The sequence below is a fragment of the Lates calcarifer genome, linkage group LG11, assembly GCF_001640805.2.
Source record: "Lates calcarifer isolate ASB-BC8 linkage group LG11, TLL_Latcal_v3, whole genome shotgun sequence".
NCBI lineage: Eukaryota > Metazoa > Chordata > Actinopteri > Centropomidae > Lates > Lates calcarifer.
Window position 1 is genome coordinate 4,541,102 of NC_066843.1, and position 24,516 is coordinate 4,565,617.

Below are 24,516 nucleotides of genomic sequence, written 5' to 3' on the forward strand. Positions count from 1 at the left end.
ACTGTTCCCAAGTATTTACAATAAACACATGCTCACAATGCAGTGGCGACGATTTGGGTATCAAGACTCCACAACCTATTAATAAAAAAGTTTAGCGTTTATTGGATCTGATCTCTTTCTCTCTCTCTCACATGCACACAAACACGATTAGAGCCATGTGATCTGCATTTGGCCTAAGGCAAATTAAGCGTTTGACAGGAAGCACATGAGAGGAGGATATGCATGGGCTCCAGCCTCAACTAATGTCCTGTATTGTCCAGTAATTCTGTTTTTTTGAACTGATAATTAAGGCAACATTTGTACAGGGATAAGTTCAGAGTAATGACTTACTAATGGGTGATTTTAGCTTTATAGGGTCACTTATCAGCTTCTGGGGTTGCCAGGCTATATATTAGCATAAACATGATCACATTATCTCTCACACACACTCACACACACAGTCTCTCTGTGTTCATAGCATTTGTAAAAACAATAACAGAAGGTCTCACACAGTGATGTGTAATTAGTGCTTTTATGAAAACAGTACTTCTTGTATACATAGTACCAACTGCCTTTCACATAACATAGGCTATAAGCTTTAACACTGCAAAACCATCATTCACTCACAAATAGTTACACACTAGAGTTACTATTGAAAACATCCTGACCATACTGTATACTATTATGTATATGTTATTACAGTAATCCATGTGCAGCACCTTTCATTACTGAACCATTTTAGTATCAGGGAATCCTCTGAGTATTGAAGAGTATTAAATGATTCACTGTACCCTGCAGTAATTGGTTGTATTAGATTGTTGTCATTAGTGTTCAACCACAGTTTACTACATTGGTAAGTAAAGACAAGAATTGGCAACAATAACAAATGTAATAATAATAATAATAATAATGCAGAGTGGTCAATAAAAAATAGGCAAAGATCCAACATGCAAATATCTTCAAAAGTCAAATACAAACGTGTGAAATACAGCTGAAGCAAATACAACAACTGAAATTCTTCAGAGCATAAGTAAACATAAGTAAATACAAGTACTAAATACTGTTAATACTGTTTATATTTCAAGTTCAGTCATAAGTTGTGGAAATATATCGTCATTTGTCTCAGAAAATAAAATCTTTCTCCTGGGAGAAATTAAAAGTGCTGAAGTAAGAGTATCCAGAGTATCAAGTAAGACTAACTATTTGAACTTTTGTTCAAACTTCATGGACGATACAACCTGTGGCAATCACTGACACAGGATTACATTGGTGTTACATCACAGTTAGCACTGAAACATTAATTTGTAAAACAACATTTATCATTTTTTAATCACAGTTAGTCATCATGCTCGGGTTCCTTCTTATAGCACTTAAGAGAGAGCCTCAGTTAACGAAGTGCTATTTGTGAAACTAAACTCATTTTATAAGTTAAAGCCAAATATATATTAAGTATAAAAATGTTTAAAATATTTCTCAAATCAAAAATGCATTAAAGATGATCTGTCCAAAATATATGGGATAACCTCCTACACATGAGAGTTAAGAACATGTAAATTCAATTTTGTAAAGAGTAATCTCTATCAGTGTGTTTCATGAACCACAATCCTCAGTGCCCTGTTTCCAGAGCACTCAGCACTGACAAGACCAGATACTCCCACAGTGTATCATGGATTCATTATCCAGCTCGAGGCAATTCATTTGCTGAGAGCCAGCATGCTTCTTCATCTCTGATAAACAACATCGTTCTTCCTGCATTGGGAAGTGGCTCAGTGTAAAATTGGACCACTTGAGGTCTGGACGGGGAGATCGTCTGGCAGCAGCAGCAGGATCAGTCTCTCTCTCTCTCCTCACATTCAGAGCTCTGTTTTCCAAAGCTCTTTGCTGTCAGGAAATGCAGCTTTTCATCTGGTTCAGATGCATGTCATGCCTTGCCTTTAGCAATGGCCATACGCTCAGACACAGTTTTGATGGGGACTCCTCTGCGGCTGACTTTGACGTGGATGAAGAGAGTGGCGGGGGACAGACTGGATCCATCTGCCTTTAATAAGTGAACATGTCGATAACCTGAGAAAAGAGAATACAGTACACGTTAGACAAAGCACACAGCAGTGAAGGCTGTTTTATAACATGTACTGCAGATTTTTACAGGCACCTGTGCGAAGGCTTGTGAAAGGTAAAGTGAACTGCCCCACAAAGTCATTTTTGGCAGTGTGGTCGTGGTCCTCCACTACAAACCGCACCAGAGCCAGCTCGGGGACCTGCAGCTGGAAGCTCAGAGTGCAGTCCCACCGCGGGTTAAAACCTGTAGAGGGCGCACAAGAGCTGTCAATAGATTCCAGTACTGTACCTTTCAAACAAACTAATCATGGCGTTGGACAGGAAAAGCTCCTACAAAAATATGTCAAAGATCTGCACTGCACAGAATCAGGTAGAAAGAAGCTCATGGATATTATTTGTCACCCTCTGCCTTTACATTCTTACAAAAATCGAAACAGCATTACATTACTCTACAGGAATTATCCATTGTAACCAAGTGTGTATGAAGAATAAAGGTATTATATCTCTGCTTAAAACATCCATACAACTGATAATACAAGGTTGTTACTTCAGTGAAATCGCAGAATTACCATTATTGTCGATGCGTTGTGTTTTGTCTCTTGCATTATCGATAGCTACCCCATGAATTTCCACCCACACTTGTGGATCCACGATGGAGCTCGCTTTTTCTGTGTTGATTTTTGGCAGCTGTTGTGCAGATATTATCTGACAAGGAAAATGTAATCAGTCATTTTCTGAAACAAATATTAATGACTGAAAATGAATCAAAATTACACTGAAGTCAATTTTATTTGTATACCTCTAATTTATAAAGGGCTTTATAAATTTATAAATTAGGGGTATACAAAGTAGAAAAAATACTGAAACTAGACTGCAAACATACGTCAAAAGCTTAAAACTATGTTCTGCATCAACACGCTCCCACATGCTATATGAAACCATAAGTACTGATAAAGATGGATCTGAGTCAGTTAAAATGCTCTTTAACACTGTTACTCAATAGGTTACCACTTACTCGTATAGTCATTTGGGTGGGAACGTGACCGGGGCCTCCTCCTGTGTTCTCTGGGTTAAAGTTGGACGTGGGGCTGCACAGGAAGCTGGGTTTGAGGACGTATCCACAGCGACCGTTGGGAAGGAAGCGACCCTGGTTTAGGTCCATCTGCTCCCCGGGTGTCTGGAAGTTCAGAGCCACTGCACAGCAGAAAGAGGAGAGTGGAGTCAGTAACGCAGCAGGTCTGATGATCACAAACACGCTAACAGGAAAACGTTTCAGCACAAGTGAGCGCTGAATTGCAGTCAATGAATTGGTAAAGGCCAGTGACATCAATGTGTTTTGATGTGGCAGCAATTTGTAGAAATGGGAGTCCGGATTACATTTCTTTGGCTCTTACTGACTGTGTAATGTTTTTCAAATGAATTGACTTAATTTGCTGCCATCAGAAAAGCATCCTATCTTCTACACTGGAGCACTAACCCATCTGGCATCCACCGTTCCACATTTCCTGAGGATCATAGTTGGATGATTGGAGGCGCTGGCCGGAGGGGTAGATCCGGCTCAGCTGCCTGCTGTTGTGTCTCACAAAAAGCTTTCCTGCAAAATGAAAAGAGAGAAAACCACATGCCATGATACACTGGAGGGTGATTATATTTTCTGTAGAATCAGCTGCAGCAAAGAAATGTCATAAAGTCTCGTTCGACTTTTCTCTCTGTAATGTCAAGAGGCAATTATTTCCACCGTTGTACCTGAGTCTTTGATGAGCCTGAGGGCTTCACTCTCAGAGAAGGAGGACATTTCATTTGGTGGTTTTTCAGAAACATTTTCAAACCCACTGAAGGAGACGCTCCTGCAGTACACCACCAGCTCTGATAGCTCTGGGCTCAGTTTAGAGCAGACCTGGGAAGGGCAAATGCAAACATAAAAGGAAATTGGTCAATTATCTACAAGACATTCATCTTAACAGCTTCCCAGGCTTAACGACGAGTCTTCCTGTACTGACCTTTGCAGGATCCTTCTTGGGCGTGTTCTTATTGCTGCTCGCCAGTTCGTCCTCAGAGCTTGAAGAGAAGCTGGCACAGCTGCCAGTCTTGCCCAGCTGGCCGAGGTGAGGAGTATGCTTCTTCCCTTTCACCAGGATACACCCCTTCAGCTCCTGCAGCGAAGGTCATTGGAACAAATTACTTCATTAGAAAACCAGACAGCCAGAGGTCTTTGGAAAAGGATCCAGCTGTGTGTGTGTGTGTGTGTGTGTGTGTGTGTGTGTGTGTGTGTGTGTTCTGCACCTCCGGAGAAGGCAGGTCTTTCAGTGGGCTATCACTGAGAGGCTTCGTGAGCAGTTTGCTGCCGAGAATGGTGCGGAGGTGTTTTGCCATCACAGCCTGCTGCTCCACAGAACAGTGGTTCTCCAAGGACAGGATTAGAGGGTATGGAGAAGCCTGCAAGGGAAAAACACAGGAAAACTCTTATGCCAAGCCATTAAAATGCAATTAGATCACATAATAACAAAGCAGGACCTAACAGTGTAATACTATAGTATGTCAAAACCAAAATACCGTAGGGCTGCCTCAGAGCCAAGTATGTAACCACAAGAAGTGCAGTAGGCTGTTAAGCCAGGAATCTGGTTTTGTTTACTGACTGACTTCTCACTTATTTCATTAGCAGTGAGGAGGAGCAGCAGTGCACACTGTCGATAACAAATCAAGTTTCTCTTACCTTAAAGGCGTACTGGGCGATGGTTTCAATGACCTCCTTAAAGGGCACTTTGGAGGTGAGAGTGTGGCCGTGGTAGATGACAGGTTCACCTTTATCTCCATCCCAGCAGTCCAGCTCCACACAGCGACAGCCCTGGTTCAGGGCCCTGACAGAGGCAGACACAAACAGTGAGAATGTTTCTAGATAGATTAAGGAAACATGAATGTCTGTTTGATGGTGTTTGATGCGTCAGTGTCAAAAGACCTGATGTATGGCTCTGTGCTGCTGGCGCTGGTGACCTGGTCCTTGGTAAGGTAGGTGTTGTGAGACGAGGAGATGAAGTAGTGAGACAGGGGGCAGCTCATGTCTTGATAGACTCTGGCATGATCAGGGTTAAACACGTCGTTCTCCAGCGACAGCATGTACATGGTGAAACCGTTCTGGGTCATGAACTGGTTCTTCTGAGCTGCAATAAACGGCAAAATGTTTCCATTACGTCACTTATCTTTTAGCAGGTTCACAACAGAATTGGTAATAGTTTCATTAAAGGGTTTAAACGACATAAAGAATGACCGGCTAAGACATGAGAAGGTTTAGACTAAATCACAGCTTCTCACAGGAATTGAGCTTAACAGAAAACAATGACTTTGTTTATGTATTTTGACATAGTTCATTCTAAGCTGTCATTGTTGTGGTGTTTCTGTGCTGCACTTCACTTGGCAGTCAGATAGTGTTGAAATCATTGCACCATCAGCTCTTTATTTATTTATTTTTTACAATTTAAATAGTTATGTTCTCCTAATACATACATTTATATACATATTATTCTTTTAATTAAAGAAAATGACAGATCATTTCTTATTTTCTATTCAAACTAATTCACAGATTTGCTCTTGCTCAAAAAAGAGAACAAAAAATGCATTCTTCAACTTTAACATTCTCTTGGAACATGACGGAATGAGGATGTTAAAAGGAATAAAAGACAGACAGTAGCATTACTCAGTAAAGAAAAGATAGAAAAACAAAACATTGTCATTGTTCACTTCTTGAGACAGCTCTTGGCAAATAAAGGAATGAGGTTTAATGGTAAACCAGCTGCTTTTCTTCTTGACTAGCGAGTAAACAGCTGCTGATGTAGCAATAGCAAAACTTACATATAGCACCTTTAACATTTGAACTATTACTGAACAAAATGCACCATTACTCAAATCAATGCACTCAGGGTTTTGCTACACCCTTACTGGTCTGGTATCACTGGATTACCAAACAAATATTAGCAAACTTAAGGTAAATATTCCTGTATAAAGGAACATCGTTGACATTTTGACTCTTCTCCACATGATAACTATTTATTTCTTCCTTTAAACAAACCACTCTCACTACTGGAGACATGAAGTGCATCACTTTTTCTGCAGCAGAGGATTTTGGCTCGTGTTTAGAATAGCACATGCTTTCATGGGAATAGCCTAAATGACTGTTTTGTCGGAGACAGCAGCAAAGGTGACATTTACAGTGTTTATATGAAAATGTTGTGGGTTCTTCCTTTAAATCCTTTAATGACAGCTTTCAGGACCTACCCCAGTCATTGAGCTCATAGGTGAGTATGAGGCTCTGAGCATGATTCAACGAGGCGTCCTCGCCTTGGTCTCCCAGGAAGTCGCGCAGCTCAGCAGTGGAGAGCACACAACCATTACTTGAATAGTGTCTGAACACGGCATCCAGCTCGGGCCGTCGCAGCAGCTCCCTGCAGAACTCCTCGATCTCTATGTGATCCAGACGGCCATCACCAGATCGGTCACACCTCTGGGACACAAGGGAGAGGGATGAGTTAAAAAAGACAATAATCGAGACACACACAGAGAAAGATAGGCACATATCAAACAAAGTATGCTTTTATTTTGGGAGTGGTTCAAATACCCTGTGGAGAAAGCATTTTCTTAATAATTCAACCCATCTGTGCACACTTACATTACAAATACAGTTCTCAGAGGAGGGTCAGTATTGGAAATTGTATCGGGAGGGAGCATAAAAACCGACAATTTAGCTGTAATAGAGAGCTGAGGGACATAGCAGGCAGTAATCCCCCACAATAAAGAAATAACTGGCTCTTGATTTGTTGTGGGGAAGATAAGAGGGAGGGGATAAAGATGTGGAGGGGGGCTGGTGGTTGGCTTGCCACTGGCTTGGTAATTGAACACAGACTCTGGACTCCAGAGTGTCGGAAGAATGGCAGTGGTACAACCCTAACTAGCACAAATATCACTCTACACCTCTGTGCTTCTCCTCACTGTCTTTTTTAACACTCTCAGAATTCAGCTTCATTGGAATTACACATTGTATTGATATTGTGCAGGTGCTAAAAACTCACATGACCCTGACCTTGAATAGAGAGCGGGCGTACTGCTCACTCAGGTCAATGTTGATCATCTGCAGGAGCCGTTTGACTTCATCGTAGCTCATTTTGCCGTCCTGGTTCTGATCCGCTCGCTTCAGGTAGCCTCGGATCCAAGTGTGGAGAGTTAGGGAATAAAACCAAACTAAAACTTCAGATTCGTAATGTGCAGCAATACCAGTTAAATCTTTTACTTAGTTGGATTCTGCATCCTTATGTGGGTTTTTTTCTTACCCTCCCTGCCCACTTGAAGAGGTTGTTGTTTTAATAATTAATTTGATTGTGTGCCAGTAAAATATTTGACACCTGTGCACACCTGTGATAAAGGGCTGTACTAATAAACATTTACTGACCCAAATGTGTGCACAAAGGTGCAAAGAAAAGTGACATTTAAGGGGGAATTCTGCACTGTGGGTAATGTAGGCACGGGTGAAAAGGCAATGTGATCTGTTAGCATCAAAAGCAAGAAATTAAAATTATTGCCGCAAAATCTCTTGAAATGAATTAAATCATGAACACCACTTAACAGGCTCTCAGTTGTTAGTTTGGGGGAAAGCATTTACAGTTTTAATGGCATCTAGCTCTTGTTTCTATGCAGGTAGGATGCAATTATTTCAAGTCTATTTGGCCAAGTGCATCTGCCAAATAAATGTAATGTAATGTAACAGCATGAAAGGGTCAATAGCAACAAATTTTAGTTCAATGTCACCTGCACATGCAGGTGAGCGGCAACACAGAGAGCCCACACTTTCAGACTTTACACTGTGTCAGATAAACAGCATGTTAATGACAGCTATGAAACATAATAAACAAGATAAGACTGCATTAAGAAGATAACATCCCTGATGATTTATATTTTCACAAAAATAAATGTGTCACTAGAGAGTGAGGGAGAAATAAAGAGAGGAGCAGAGATGATCTTAATGTTATCCACTGCCTGATACCTACACTCATATTATCCTCTGGCTATGAGGGATTGTAATTAACAGTGATAGTCCTACTATATTTAGACACTGCTTTTTTCTCTTGTCATTACTGCTCACCTTAGCTATGCTGTGGACGTGGGATGGCACATGTGACCGCAGAGTCAGTCAACATAGCAACGCTGCCTCAGCTACACTATATTTATTCACTATATTTATTCTAGCATATTGGAAATTGGGCAGGATATTGGTCCAGTTTTTCCTTCTGAGTCATGTTGGCCACTCGCTCCTTTAAAGTGCGGAGCCCTCGCACCCAGCGCTGGGCTTCATCTTCACAGGGACACAGCAGGTCCAGGCTCTTCCTGGCTCCCCTGAAGACCACCGTGAAGCACTGGTTTTCTGGAACCGACCCGGACAGCCGCCTCAGCGCCTCGGACTGGCAGCCCTCGCGCACACACTCCACCTCTGTCACTGCAACTGGGAGAGGAGAAGAGAGGGAAGCAGAGTTTAGGCTAATGTTCTTGTGTTGTTGAGTAAACACAGCTTTGGCTGGACGACAACACTAAAGGTCAAGTGTGAGGTGTTTTTAGGGCAGAGTGACATAGCAATGTGATCGTAAAATATAACACGCCATACAGCTGAAGCATACAGGGTTCTCACAAAGATCATTTAAACCTGCAGCTCTATGATTCTTACAGCACACAAACTGACAGGCGAGTGAAAGCTGGACCTTCAGCTTGTGCTCTCTCTGCTGACAGTCTAAGACCTTCTAATGGGTTTTATACTAGTTATTATCTTAAAGTGGTGGCTGCACAAGATAATTTGGAGAATTGAGTTGTCTTAAACCGTGTCAGCTGGCCAGTGACAGTTGTGTCCCACCTGTGGGATGCTTTGGCTTTGCTAGTGCTACTTTCGGTGTATTTTAGTTTGGACTTGACTCAGGCTTCACACAAACAAGACAAATTATACATCATCTGAAATCTCTTACTCTCCTGACTCTATCTGTGCAAAGTATTTTTGGGCTGTTTACGGACATCTTTAGGCTCTGGCAAGTTGTGACGGTTCATAGACAAGTACAGTAAAACAATAATTATCAGATTAATTGCTAATAAAATAATTGTTAGTTGCAGACCTAGACTAAAGCTGAAATTTTCATCTGATGATGGTGCTACATGACTATGAGTATCTGTACCAAATTCCATGTTAATCCATCCAGTAGTGGTTGAGATATTTTAGTCTGAACGAAGCTGGTGGACTGACAAACTGACAATGCCAAACCCTACAGACATTAAACTGAACTGACTGAAGTTTCATGTTTTCACTCTTATGTTTGGCTTTCCTTTCTGAATCTGCCAAAGCAAAATCATTCTTTGGAAAAACTGTGTACCATCCTATATCCTCTAATAGGGGTTTTCTGTCTGGGTATGACTTTGTCTGAGGAGTCGTAGGCCAAAAAGGTTGTGAGTTCCAACTTAATGTAATCTGTTTATCTCATATTTACAGAGCTCTGGTGAGTCTGAGAGACGACAGCCAAACCCAAACTCACAAAGCCTCCTACCTGATCTGTACACAACAACTTTATTCAGCAGAGGAGCTCGTCTATTTCTGCACTGGGATGCCTACAGTGTGGTGATCACTTAGTCGGGCAGTAAGCAACGTCTGTCCTGACAATAGCCTCTTTCTCTAGCTGTAGGTCGTAAAAGCCTCTGCTGTCCACCTCTTCAGAATTACTCTACATTCCTCCTTTGTGGTTATATCCCAGAGACACGGCAAAAGTGACATGTATGTGTGTGTATGTGTGGAGAGGAGCAGCAGAAGTGCTAAGTGTAGATTTCGATGCCAAGTGCTTCTCAGCAAAAGACACGGCACCGAACTGCAGGCGTCAGATCACACTGGACCTGGAGAAGCGCCTGGAGCTTGGAAAAGAGGAACTGAGCCAAGACTCAATCCAGGACTCACACACACACACACACACACACACACACACACACACACACACACACACACACACACACACACACACAGACTTGCTCAGCAGCCTGCCCATGTGGCATTATCAGCGTCTGCCTGCTGAAGTGGACACCCTGCCCTCACACAGCTTGTTGTCATCATTGTGAGAAGTGTTACATGCTGCAACTCGACCACTCTGTGTCTATTTCTGGTGCTGCTGCAAAACAATTAAGACGGCCTTCACCACCCGCTGACCCACAAACCTGCCCACCCACCCACTCTGCTAAGGCTCGCAGGGGGTTAGCATTAAACCAAATTCCAATGTCAGGAGAGGTAGAGCACAAACAGAGCATAGGTGAGAGAGCTAAAGGTTAGGCAAGAAGGAAGAAAATAAAAGAGGGTGACAGAGACTGATCTCGTGCATGTCAGCTGACACATTCCCACCTTTGGCCACCTTGCAGTAAATCTTCACTACAGCAGGAGGTTTAGCTCTAAAAGTTTGAAATGCAGTGTAACTTTAAGATTAAACAAAAGACCTTGCATCTTTCACAGTCTTATCTCTTTTGGTTAAATACCTCTGCTGTGTCAACAAAGAAAATATGAGCTGAAATGCCTCTGCTCTATTCCTCTTAAACCACCATCGTCTCAGCACTTATACTGTTTTTATTGTTCCCACCACATCAGATGTAAAGTCTCTGTCCTCCTGTTTTATTTACTCTTTCAGGCATTTGTCACCTTGTAATTTAGGCCACTGATGTAACTCTAAGATGCTGTAACATCCTAAAATTGATCACACGTACCTGGAGACAATGTCACATTACTGCTGGCACATGATTGATACTTTAAAACAACGGATGCGGTTTAAAATGAATAATTAAAGATAATGGATGATTCCTGAAAGTAAGTAAGATGAATGAGGCTCCTCTGTCACCACAACGTCCTTGCTGAGAATAACAATTTATTTGTCTCATGTCTGATGCCTTAAATACTCCAGAAGGGAAAACATTAAATCACCAATTGCTCTCACAAAACACCATTTAAACAGCCTGTCATTTTAATCTAGGAAAACTAATCTTATGTTTCACCTTGTAAATAACCTCTTTGAGTTTTATGCTAATGCAGAGTTTTCCCTACCTACTACTACAAGACTGAGTTACAGTGCAGAAGTCAAATAAACGCTGACAGTTCTCTGCCACTGTGGAGAGAATTGGCCCAAATATAAGGTGATATTTTCTTCTAGATTTAAGGGGCAGGCTTATAGTTGAGGACTAGACAATTATGCTTTAATTACATCAGAAATTCTTTTTGAATGGGGAGAGTACAAGTGTAACTCCAGTCTTTACAGTACTGCATTAAAAGCTGTTTGTAGCCTTGATGCTGCTAGGCTAGACGGTGTTTTCAGGTCCATCTATTGTGAGTCTCTCAGAGTTAGTCAGCCCTAAAAGTGACTTATTAATCCGGTTTAACCCGAGAGGGTGTGTCTGAAGGCTGGTGTAATGTGTTTTGCTGCCACAAAGGAAATAAAACAATTCAAAACAAGTTGTTAGCATCTCCCGACATTTTTCCAGCAGAAATTAACCAGGAAGCAAATATGTCAAACAGCCAAGATTTACAGCTGTCACAGATCGTGAGACCAAAAAAAGACTGAAGTCTGAAAAATGTGTCTGAGAAAATTATTCTGAGTGAGGAATGAGACGAATGAAAGGAATTGACTCACTATAGTCACTCAGCCAGCTGGCTAATGGCTGCACCCTCTGAAAAAGTAACCTGCCTACATACCTCTGACTGAACAGAAATTTTGGTAAGTAGACAAATGTTGAGATGAGAAAATTGCAGTTCAAATCAGACTTGTTGTAATCGTGTTTTTTTGTGTTTTCACTCATGAAAATGTGAAGGATTACTCCAGGACAAAGCTTTTGCTTAATTTTTGTTTCGGTTTCCTGTTGTCTGCCTTGGTAACAAACCATAAAACCCACCTCTTTTTTCACTTCATAATCATCACTGCTAACTCCTACTCATTGGGGTAAAGTACAGGCAGCCAGATGCCTCGTCTGATACAGTATGGTATCACAAGAAGGATGTTTTCACCAGGCAGTGAGGTGCTTCCATTCTGCCCCCAAAACAACCAGTGGATGTTGTTTGGAGGGACAGTTCAGCCAAATTTGAAGTGAATCTTAAATTTATACAGATAATAGAAACTGCCAACCGTGATGTTTGTGGATTATTCCAAGTAACCTGACCTGGGACGACATATCATTATTGCTTTAAGCACCACAAACAAAATCCCATTCAGCTCCACTGACACAGAGGTGGTGGAAAAAAGTCTCAGCAAAAAGTCTGTTTAATTTTTTTTAATTTCAGTGAACTGACCATTTGATGTATTTTGTGCCTTGTGCCAAATTCTTCTTTGACTCAAAAGAGCTAAAGAGATTTGAAGATTAAAAATTATACACAATAAAATAAGAGCAATTGTACAGGATGACTACCAGAGTTCACTTTCTGTACATTGCAGAGTAATTACTGAGCTTGTGCCAACTTCACACTGACTCATTCTTTACACGTCATCTTTAGCAGAGCAGAAGTGAGCCAGCATATATCGCAGGTCTCAGGTTGTTTTTTTTGCACTGGTACATAAATTACACATGATCATTGGTTAGAGTCCATGGTTACTCTCCTCATTCACCAAGGCAACAAGCAAGCTTTTAATAAGGCAAAGTAGGTGAAAGTGCATGAGGTAGAGCCAAGATAAAACACCTCAACAACTCTGAACAATAAGCAGGCTGCACTCTACACTCCACTACAGACTAAACTGTGTAGTGGACTGGTGCAAGGCCTGCTGGTCCGCAGATAAGTTTCCCTCCAGGCAAAGCCCTTTCCTCCTAATCTGATACTGCTTAAGTTTCCCCTCTTTTCATCACAGAGGAGTGATTCCAGTTCATGAGCGGTCACACTTTCAGTGCCTCCTTAAACCTCCTCACTTCTCGTAACTAACTCCCTTTTTCCTTTTTAGCCCTTTGCCTCTTTTCCACCTTAAATCCTCCCTCCTGAGTCGACTCAACACAGCCCACACACACACACACACACACACACACACACCACACACACACACACACACACACACACACACACACACACAGCTCTGGTTACCGCTCTCCATGACCTTTGCTGCGGCCAAGGTTCTGTCAGACTTACATGTCTGCTGGGCTTTGGCTTTGCGAGAGCTCTTGGTGGACTCGCACCACACGGTGAGCCCGTCCTCCAGCAGCCGCAGGTGTCGGCTCTTCTGCCACCTCGAAGAGCGAACTTTCACCATGTTGGAGCCCTGCATCATCACACGTATGTCCTCATTGTCCAAGAGCCCTGGAGAATGCATGCGCACGCACACACACACACACACAAAACAAATGGGAAGTTTTAACATCCAAATAAAGTGTGATTCAGTTTGACAATGTGTCACTGCATCATCTGGAAGTTGAGTTTGACTGGTTTTGTGCAGTTTTATTGTTACGCCATAAAAGCTTACTATGCATGAGTCTAATGTGGTTCATCAGAAGTTCACACTGTTTATCTCTCCTGACAGTCATGTCAAAAGTCGGTATCATAGTATAAAGTCATTACAAAGAACAATAGTGACTAAATCATCACACAAACACTGATGTCTCTGTAAGGATATGATAATGTTAAAAACAATGATATTTCAATAAACTTGCCTCATAAAGACATCATAATTTTTTTATAGTTTTATTAGTGTCTTTTTTGTTCTTGTGTGTCAGGTTAAAGGATAACTCCTTATTAAGGCCTAATTTTCTCATGTTTTTGAGTGTAAATGATTGATAGGGACAAAAACCCATTGCAATCAGTCCACTATTGAGCAAGAACAGTCTCTCCTGTCTTCTGCAAGGTAAAATAAATGTTTTTGTCAGTGGAGTCTGGTGGCCTTTTCTGGTTAACAGAATGAATCTTACTCTCTCTTACATTATACTCAAAAAGACTGTTGCTATGGGAGTCCTTTTCATGATGTCGTCAGACACAATCATAATCTGAGCCCTGTCAGAAGTAAAATGAGGACCTTTTTGAGGTGGGCAATCACACTGTTTGATTACATTACACCATTCTTGCTCTGACTACAAAGATTTTTGTCCCTATCAATCATTTACACCCACAAAAATATGGGAAAATAAGGCCATAGTTCAAACATCCCAGAGTTCTCTTTTAAAATCAGAGGCCACAGTGTGATACATCTGCTTTATTCAAATACCACTTCACCAAACTTCATGATTGTTTTTGTCTTTTTTAAGAACTCAGCAGTGGGTGTTGCTTTTAAAAATAACTAGCTCTCATTCAACAGTGACGTTTTCCTGAATAAAAAAACCTTGTTGACTGTATTTGTCGGGCTGACCTCACATATATACTCAACACTTTTCTGCTTATACCCTAAACTTGAGTTTGTATTTTATATACAAACCTTGTATATGACTAGTGGTTTAGACAAGTATTCTTCAAGTGAAACTGTCTCGAAAAGAGACCTCATTTTCTAGCAAAGAAAAGTTTCTGTGTGCATTTTTTTCCCAGACTAGACCAAAAAATGAAGACCATACTGTAAGGTCAGACTGAGATGTAATTCAGTAATGATAATTTGTAGATTTATTTCTCTCCTGAGGGACAGCGCAGGCCAGCAGACAGCAGAAAAGAAAAATAGACTGCTATAACAGTTACAGTATGGAAAGTTGCATAAGTGTTTTTCTGGCTGTATTGCTCGTCATACTAGTTCTCCCTAGCTATTACCATCAATGGAAATTCAATCAAGAATGACTTTGACATAACCACAGTTTCTCAGAAAAACGCAGAGCCCTGAATGCCCTGAGAGCAGGATCAGGGCGTGTTATGGAGGAAATAAAAGACGACAGCACGAGCCTGAGGGATGTAAAGACATGGTGAACACATAATACAGGTTTAAGTCGACAGCAAACAGTAAGTTAAAGTTCAGTCCTATGATATCACCTTAACACAGAGATGAAAACAAGCAACCATGTACTGTTTGGTGCCTGAGTTATATCTTGTTAAAATAAAAAGAAAGGTTTTATGATCCATCACAAAGCCAAATGTTTGCACAAGAAACAATTCTTTTGAATTTACAAGCACACAATCATTTTACATCAACTGGTTTTGATTAAAACTACCTAAGATCTACAGTTGAGCTGATACAACTGGTCGAATAAACAATGTTCAGTCCAGCTTCTCAATTGAGAGGATTTGTTTTTCCTTTTCTATATCATTGTACTAACTGTCCCATTGACCTCTGGGAAATCATGACAGAGACTTTTTGAAACGTCTTTGACATTTTACTGACCAAAAGCTTAATCGATTAATGACAGCAGTTAAAGCTGTTCTGATAATCCGAAGGTTGATGGTACAATCCAATACTGTCGAGTGGACATTTCTGCATGTATAGACGACAGAAGTCATAAAGGCAAAATTATATAAGTGTACAAACCAGAGCTAGTGTGCAATGATGCACTCAACTCTTTTTCTGAATATTACGATTCGATTTTTTTTGTAGGGCTGCAACTAGGAAAGGTTTTGTTTGTTGTTTTGTTTTAAAATGTGTGAAAACAGTGAAAAATGCCCATCACGATTTCCTAAAGTCCAAGATGATGTCTTCATTTTAAGATATTTTGTTTAAACTTTGTTTTTACTATTTTAATGAATGAGCTATTTATTATTTAGTTATTTTACTGACCTTTGTTCTTTGTGCTAATGTTTTTTAATTATTATTTTTGGTCATTTTTGCCTTTATGTGATTGCCAGCTGAGAGTTTTCAGCAAATTAGTGTAGGCAAAGGCAGTGTGACAGTGTGACATTGGTCTCCAGCCAAATTTGACCAGGGATAGGTATGCATAATTTTAAAATAATGAGTATGAAAATGTTCAAACATTCAGGCTCAAAACTAAAGGTTCTGCATAATGCAAATTCACATTTTGCAGGTTGGTGTAAAGTTGCTGTTAAAATAATTTGACCATTAAGTATTTAAAGCTGAGGGTCTGTGCTACAGAAAACTGCTCTCAGACTTATGACAGAGTAATGCATCTACTGCTTTACAGTACGTGTTAATAAAAGACATTCAGCTATGCCTCACTGCTTCATTTGAAGGGATGAATGAGGCCTCTCACAGAGCTGTTTTCACTTTCTCTTTCAAAAGAAAAGTCTAAACAAACTCTCTCTCTTGTCAAACTATTCTTCAGGGCTTAGTCTCTTCTGCTCACCTCTAAAGATTTGTCCAGACACCGTTGGAATACTTTCTTTCTCTTTCCCTTAAATCAGAGTTAAGTCCTACACTGTCAGTGCCAAATGGCTGACAGAGTCCCCCAGGGCCCCCAAAGCTACAGCATAACAGAAACTGCTCTCAGCTCCCTTCCTCCCCACCCCCCTCCCAGAGACAAACTGGGTGCAGCCGAGAGTCTCTTCCCATCAGGGTTGAACACAAAGAAATCCCCCTACCAGCCCTCCATCCATAACAACCCAGTTTTTTCCAAGCTGTTACCGCATGCAAGGCATTCCCACAAGCAGAGCACAAGGACCTGATTAACTGCAGGTCGTTGACCATGCCTTAACTGCCTCTGACTCAACCTACTGCTCCACCTTTTATCATTGCCTCACCAGCCTCAACCACATTCTTGCTCTCCTATCGGCATCGTTTTAATGTCTCACCGGGACAGAGCAAGTAAGCACAGGACTGCAAGTGTGGGCAGATCCACAGTTTACTTAGCATTGTTCTTTAAAACAGAAGCACATTCACATTTTGGTACACTGAGTGCTTGGGAAAGTGTTTAAATGAAGGGATGGGCGTGGGATTCTTCAGGCTAGAGAGCTGAACCTGTGTTTTCTTTTCATCGTCTCCTGGAGAAAATCTGGTTGACATCCACTTCATCACATGGTCAAAGCCCTGCATTCCGACTAGCTAGCAACCATGCTGGTGTATTCTAATGCAAGCATGTCAGCACAGTACGAGGGGGAAACATAGAGAAGCAGGAGAATTAGCAATGTTAGAGAGGAAAGAAAGTTGAACCAAGAGCCATGCTAGCAGCAACACGAAGACATGCTTGGGTTCACAGATATGTTGAGTTAAATGCTAACATCAGCAGGCTAATATACTCACAGTAACAATGCTAATGTACTGATGTTTAGGAGATAAAATGTTTATAATGTTTGCCATCTTTGCCACCTGAGCTTACTGAGTTAGCATGCTAACGTTTGTTAAACAGAAGTGCAGGACAATAAAAACTTTGACCTGATGGTGGTGCTAAAGATAAAGTAAGCCACACTAGCGGCTATGTGGCTTTGCACAGTGGTGTTTTGAGCTAAATGCTATCATCAGCATGCTAACATGCTCATAATGGCAACGTACGACAGGTATAGGCTACTGTATTCTACGTTCGCCATCTTAATGTGTTAGCATTCTAGCATTTACTAATTAGCTGTAAACACAAAGTACAACTGAGGCCTGAATGTTTTGCAGGTATTTGGTCAGAATTGGACAGATCACAATTTTGACCTTATTGATGGCGCTAAATCACTGAGGATCTGCAAAATTATCTAAATTCATCCTGAGTGTTGCATGAATATATGGACCAGATTTCATGAAAACACATCAAACAGTTGTTGAGACAGACACCTAAAAGCACAAATGTGAACCTTACTGTTCCACTGGAAGAAAAGTCAGGGAATCATAAACATCAGTACAATGCATTTGACTGGGAACTACAGATGTCTGTGAAAACATTTGTGCCAATCCATCTGGTCAATCTAGATATTTCACAACATAGTGAATGTGAATGTACAAAACTTTAATGCCAATTCATCTAATAGTGACTGAGATGTTTCAGTCTGGATCAAAGTGGCAGATCATCCAAAAGACCAACTGCCATGCCTACAGCCATGCTGGCTTAAATATCATAAAACTGTTGAACGACTACAGCTCCAAGTGTGAACAACTGGCTAAAAACAACAAAAAGGCCTCTGCTGGATCAGCAGTGAGAAAACAATAAACACTCAAATGAATCCCATATGACATATTTCTCCAAGAGCATATCGCCACATGTGAGCAGCGGGGGAGCCTCTGAGCTGAGAGGAAGATCAGAAAGAAAATAACCATATCAGCTGGACAGCAATAGATTGTGTCTGCATGAGTCCTCCTCACTCAGGCCCACATACCAGCTCCTCCTGGGACATGGTTCATGTTTCTCTCAGCATAACAACTGTCACGAGAGCCAGCTAGCAAGATTTTACACTTGCATAAAGATAGAAGAGTTAGGGTGCTGCTGATTTGATATGGATGATGGGCCAATTAAAGTTTCTCAGTTCTGTCCCACAGCAGTCTCCCAAGAGGTGGGTCAGGCGTGGGTCAGAGGTGGGTCTCTTAATTGAAGAGATGCAGACTGGACTGCCTGTAAGAAAAAATGATGACGAATCCAATCTGATTGTTAAAGGATAATTTGGGTGAAATGCCGCTGAGAGATATGAGAACAGATTCCCCCCCAAAAAAAGGATTAGAAGCAAACTGAGTGTTATTTTGAAATGCAGAATTACAGCCAATGGTTTTTTTGGACGGCACAGAGCTGAACATGAAAGCCACGCAGCCTCTTTGTATTCAGTTAGAAATAAGCAGCTCTCAGTTATTCATTCTCTTTGCCTTTCATAATGAATGACACTGAGAGCCACAGGAATACATGGATCAATAGAGCTCTGACTCTTTGTCAGCCTGGTCAAAGTGCTGAAAAGGCCTGGGGTTGTTCTTATTTTCTTCTATTAATAATGAGTAAGATGAGCAGCTCTGGCATTACAGAGAGCCTTCCTCTATGTTTTGAGACTATCTTGCTATACTAAGCGAGATTCTTCCAGATCGGTGGAACGCAATTTTCCTTTTCATGATGTTTGCTTTGATTTGTGGGTTTGGGAGTCGTATCATGGAGCTAACCTCCTTTATTCTATTATCTTGTCATTTACAGTGAGCCTGCAGCACCATCAACAAGATGATCAATTTGGGAGGGATTAAAGTTACCATAAAGGCCCTCCATTTTATTGAGACATGGCATTGAATTAAATACTGATGGAATTACCTCCTTAAATCTAGATAAAGCATTATCAAGTCAACATCTAGAGAAAGTAAAACGCAGTAATTATCATTCTTAACAGCTATCACGACTTTAATATACTGATTGTGAAATAATTGAAATTGTTAATGTTAATTGTTAATGGCTACTGAGGTTGGCAAATTCAAAAATGGAAAGAAAGGAAACCAGATCGCGTGAGTACAAGCCTAACCCACTACCACAGCTACAGGTGCAGCCTGTTGACCTATCATTTTTCTAATTAAAGTTAAGGTAAGCTGTATGTAAACATTACACATTACATGCATTTTATTGTCTTCCAACTGCATGTATTATTTGAATATTCTGGTTCAATTATGATCAAGTGACCATGCCTGTGGTTAGAATACTTTAATTAGCTCCAGGTGAATAATAACCCTGAGACTGCAGAACGCCCGGGGCACATTTAAATCAGCCTGTAGGTACAATCTGTGAACTCATACATTAGCTCCAGGCCAAACCCACAAACACAAGTCACAGATGTTGTTTGTTTAAATCCAAAGCACACACAACAAACAGCCAGACTGGCTGTTTGTTCTCACCAGAAACTGACTGTTACAGAACTCCAGAGCTAACAGCACTTCCGACAGCCTCGGACTCTCTCTGAAATCAAATCCCATCCCCACCCCACAGGGACGTCTGTGGCATAAATATATTTATCCATATACACTTGTCTGATTCAAACACAGATTATCTGAAAACGAACAAATCTCAGGCTCACAGGCCACATTTATCTCTGGGAAAAAGGCTAAGAGTAAGTGACAAATCTTAGAGCAAATAAATCCTGGGTCTGGTCCTGTGACACCACATGACACAAAACCTCTGAACTCACATTATTGCAGTGTTCCTCTATGACAGAACTATGTGTTTTTTTTCCATTTGATGTAAGTTAGGATTAGGAAGCTGCTAAGACACCGTGGGGTGAAGGCCACTTGACTGATTTATGATGACACATGGTGGTAAGGGGTCAGGGGTGGGGTGGTGACCTCACCAGCTTCATTATTCAGTATTAGCGGGATGCTTAAATATAGCGTTGACAGTTGGGTATTACATTTTCAGGCACTGAGATACAATTTCATAACTCAGGAATCAGTAATGCTTAAACAAGTGTCTGCATAGTGTCAGAGTTTCAACATAGTCTGCTCTGTCAAAGCTGAAGTCTGGACCCACACACACACATATACACTGATGTGGAAGCATTAAAAATCAGGAGTCCAGCTCTCACACATTAAATGTTTAGAGCAGGGTTTTCATCATCTGAGAGGCAAAATAAACACTGGTAATCAACTACAGGAAAGAAATAGGAAATCCGTTAATTTAGACTAAAAATAGTGATTATTTGTTGGAGTTTTAAGAACTATTTGGGCTGGAGGTGCTGCATCTTATATTTTACTGTGAAATTATGGATACAATCATTGTATTGTATGTATTTAAAAAGTCCAAAATGCAGTTCTCAGTATATTTGTCTAAAAAGCTTTTAAATTTCCAATGTCCCACTGTTTATTTCACACAGTAAAACTGCCAAAGACCATGAAAAATAACTGAATTTTACACTAAATTACTTGGCTGCAGGCACATCTTACATTTGTTTGGTGTAAATAGGTCAAATGGCACAGCATCAACAGTGGTCCAGATTTCCAGTGTCTTTTCAGAGATTCTGACAGGTGCTCTGTGGCTGCTCAGCAGGTGTCTATTTTGGGCGAGGTCTGTCCATTGCTTAAGAGGGGCTTGTATGAAAGGAGCAGCAGCAGCAGTGCTGGATTGAGGGGGAGTCGGCTGCATGGGATGGGAATGGTGAGGAGCCTGAATCACGTCAGTGGGCCTGAGTGAGCAGTTCAGCTCTTCATAAACACATGATCACTTGAACTACACCCACACACACATACCACACGCACACTGACCATTACAGCACTGTTTGATGTGTCAGTGTGTGAGCTGTCATTTTCTGCTGATTACCAGCAAACTCTGTCAAGTGACTGGACATCTGTTTTCTCTGGAAATCCACTCAGTGACTTGATTTTTGAATTTTTGATTCGGTCACAAGCACAGTGAATACAATTTCAAAAGATATTTTCAGGTTTTAGATTACACCAAAAATAATCAGTAGATAAGTGACTGAGTCAGTGACCAGCAAGGAAAGCAAGTTAAAGGATGCAAATATCACAACTACAGAACACATAACACAAACACAGAAAATCCCATAACAGCCTCTTTATCATCACTAACAAGATACAATAGATATTTTATGAGAATGTTCTAGACACTACATGAATGTTACGGTGATGTATCTAAGGTTGCTTAGCAGGACTAAAACCCCTGTAAACTCAGATAAGTTCTTATCGAGAAACTCATGTGAACACTAAGGTCAATACCACTGGGAAAAAACACTTAAACCTCACTCTAAAGTAGAACCAGACACATGTAGACTGTAGGTCTTTACACTGATTTTACGGCTGCTGCAGATTGCTATCTTTGCGGCGACAGAGAGAGGACAGCTCAACTTAACGTGTTAAAGTTTGCAGGTTTCCTCACCGAGCCTCCTGATGGGGTCCATCGTCTTCTCGGCCACTTTCGTCCTCTGCTCCCTGGGACTGGTGGCCGGTGACTTGCCGCTGCCTAACATTATTATAACTTCTGGAAACTCCAGCGAAAATAACCGCAGGCTGCGACTTTAATAGTCGAGGCGCGCCGCGTTAACTCGGGGGAAACAGTACGAAGTCTGAGGTTGCAGGTGTCTTCACGCAAACGCGGATTTGTGCTGCCCCAAAAGGACCCCGAGTACAAACTTTAATAGAGAGAGAGGGAAGGGAGGGGGGACAGACGAGCGCAACAGTTATTCCACATGTATAAAGTCCCTCCCCGGCGCTGCTCTCCATGCTTGTGCGAAACACGACTCCAAACAAGGCGCACACTTTACGCGCCCCCACCTCCTCCTGCTCCTCCTGCCCCAACAAGCACAGACGAACTACTATGTGATTCATATCTGTAGACTCGTTAATCAAAACTTATTAAAGCCACAGATTATAAATAAAACAAATACAAAAAATGCTCAATTGAATCGGTCTTTTCTGCGTTAGATAAATAGAGCTATATGGATTTCTGTGCATTTCCTTTCCATCAGCATGAAAACTAGTCATACTAAGGCTTAATTTAAGTTTTTCTATTGTATCATAAAATAATCTTGTGCCATGCATGATACCAGTCCCACCATATTACAAAAATTCTTTTAACGTGAAAGAGGCAACTGAAAACATGACTTATGTGTACTTACAAGTGTACGGATAATTGTCTGTGAATTGATGCCCATCGCTGGAAGGTCATAGTTCCAGTTCTCTGTCTGCCACAGCATCGAGAGACTGAAATCATCCCATCCGGGTGAGGTTAACAAACACCTTCAGGTTCTGAAAATCAAATGAGAATGGATTCATTTCTTTTCTTTGTGGTGCTGGTCACAGCTTTACTTCAAGAGTAAAAATATCTCCTGTCCACTTGGTTATGTCAATGAATTAGGGTACAGCGCCTCCTGTTGGCTGTTTAGAGTAACTGCTAAAATCTCAACAACAACAATCAGTTCTGTAATGTCAAATTCATCCTCTGCGGCCAAATGTACTATACGTGCGTGCTCTCCACATGGATCTAAACGGTGATGCGCCTAGCGAGAGAAAAAACCTAGACTCAAATCTTTTTTGTGAGTAGATGGAGAGGTGCCCACAGTGTCAGAGCCCCGGCTGGAAACTTAATTAAGTCTTTGTAATGGAGTTATAACAGAGAGCAGAGAGGAACAGAGCTCAGCTGGGCGGTCTGGAGCTGGTCCTGTCAGGGAGGGAATAAAATGTGATCATCCCTGATCCACAGCCATCCACACATGGGATTGAGAGCACACACACAGGAATAAACAGGTTTGGTGGGGTGGGTGGAGTATGCTTAAAGTGATATGTTTCCTTCACTCAGTCATTTCATGCAGCTGGTGTATCCAGCGTATGCCTCTCTCTGTCACACTCCTGCAGGAAACACCAATCCAGACCTGCTGTCCTCATGAAAATCTAAAAAGCACAGCCCTCCTGTGTTTGGATGGCTATCAGCCAATGCTTAAATTTACACTTCAAGGCCATGCGTAGGCCTAAAACAATTTCTATCTTTCATCTCTTCTCAATTGTAGCAACAACCATGTTAGACAGGGTGAGAGATTAAGTCATGCCTGCTAATCCTCACAAGCTGTGATCTATGCAGGAGCAGCTTTGGTTCTGTAGCTGCACTGCTCCTTGATTTGAGAATATGGGAACCCTTGGTATGATTTCTCAATCTCCATGGTCATTAGGTTTCATATTAACTGGAACATATCACCTCTTCCTCAAAGGACTCCCAGCTCAGCTTGCTTATTTGCCAGAGCTGAAACTCTGTCTGCTTCTATTAGTAGAAACAGAAGGCCTGTGTTGTTTGCAGCCACTGGATTCTCAGTCTTTACAAGCAGTGTTAACAGAGACCAGTCACCCACCATAAGAGGTCATAGAGTGAACAACCCATTTCTTCCATTAATGATGCACAGAGCTTGATGAAAACTGTGAGGAAAGTCTATGTGTGTGCATGATATAGTCAAGCATGCACAGTTAAAGATGAAGTCAGTGTATTGACTTCTTTACAGTGAACAGGCACAGAGTGTGCAAACACTCCTTCCATATGTGCATGGTAAAAATGTGCAATAGAACAGAACAATACAAAACCACTATTAAGCTATTTATATTCCATAACAAGAGTGCCATATTTTTTTTCAAACAGTAATTTTAGTTTCAGCAGTTTATTTTACACAAACCGCCAATATTTATGAAGAAAATGAAGGGACGACGCTGAAATAGATTGTTAATTTGGCGTGTAAAACCCAACAAGAGCTTAGTAACCTGCAGCAAACTAAAGGAAAGCTTCAATGCTGCCTTGTAAGATCAGGGACTGTCTACTTCCTGAAACTGAAATAGTTCATCGAGGGTTTCATATTACGGTTTAACACAAACAAAGGCTATTTCTAAATCCGTTTGTGTATATTTACAGACGGTGGCCTATATCATCCCGACAGAAAGTCGCAAGGCAAATGCTGAAATTAAGCGTAATTGTGTGATAGAAAACTCTCAAGGGAAACGCTACTCACCAGCAATTACGCTGAACCAGTATAAACACACTGGCCTAGTTAGCAGATGGCTAGCGTTAGCAGTCTCTGTAGCTAGTGGTACTGTTATTTATTTACTTTGTTGCATGTTCGCTGCAGCTTTATCGACAAAAAGATAAGAAAACATTTTTGTTTGAATCTGATCGACTGCTCATTAACTTACTTCACTTTTTACGCTACACTGTAGCGTAAGCTAGTTAGCATTAGCTAGCCTAGCT

At 41.2% G+C, this 24,516-nt stretch overlaps 1 protein-coding gene across 2 annotated transcripts; it reads right to left on the minus strand.

Annotated features, from left to right (window-relative positions):
- Positions 1-497: 497 nt before the first annotated feature.
- plcd3a (phospholipase C, delta 3a) lies at positions 498-24,295 on the minus strand. 2 transcript variants are annotated; one of them, XM_018660583.2, is made up of 16 exons: positions 24,281-24,295; positions 22,412-22,541; positions 13,187-13,354; positions 8,293-8,521; positions 7,109-7,238; positions 6,307-6,532; positions 4,994-5,195; positions 4,751-4,895; positions 4,321-4,473; positions 4,038-4,190; positions 3,784-3,934; positions 3,515-3,631; positions 3,053-3,231; positions 2,607-2,742; positions 2,132-2,281; positions 498-2,043 (listed from the first exon to the last, which is right to left on the minus strand). In XM_018660583.2, exons 3-16 carry the CDS (start codon positions 13,323-13,325, stop codon positions 1,901-1,903), a joined length of 2,253 nt encoding a protein of 750 aa, XP_018516099.1. In that variant the 5' UTR covers positions 13,326-13,354; positions 22,412-22,541; positions 24,281-24,295; the 3' UTR covers positions 498-1,900. The 2 variants fall into 2 exon arrangements, with proteins under 2 accessions (XP_018516099.1, XP_050929931.1); XM_051073974.1 differs by lacking the exons at positions 22,412-22,541; positions 24,281-24,295 and adding an exon at positions 21,673-22,012.
- Positions 24,296-24,516: the final 221 nt, after the last annotated feature.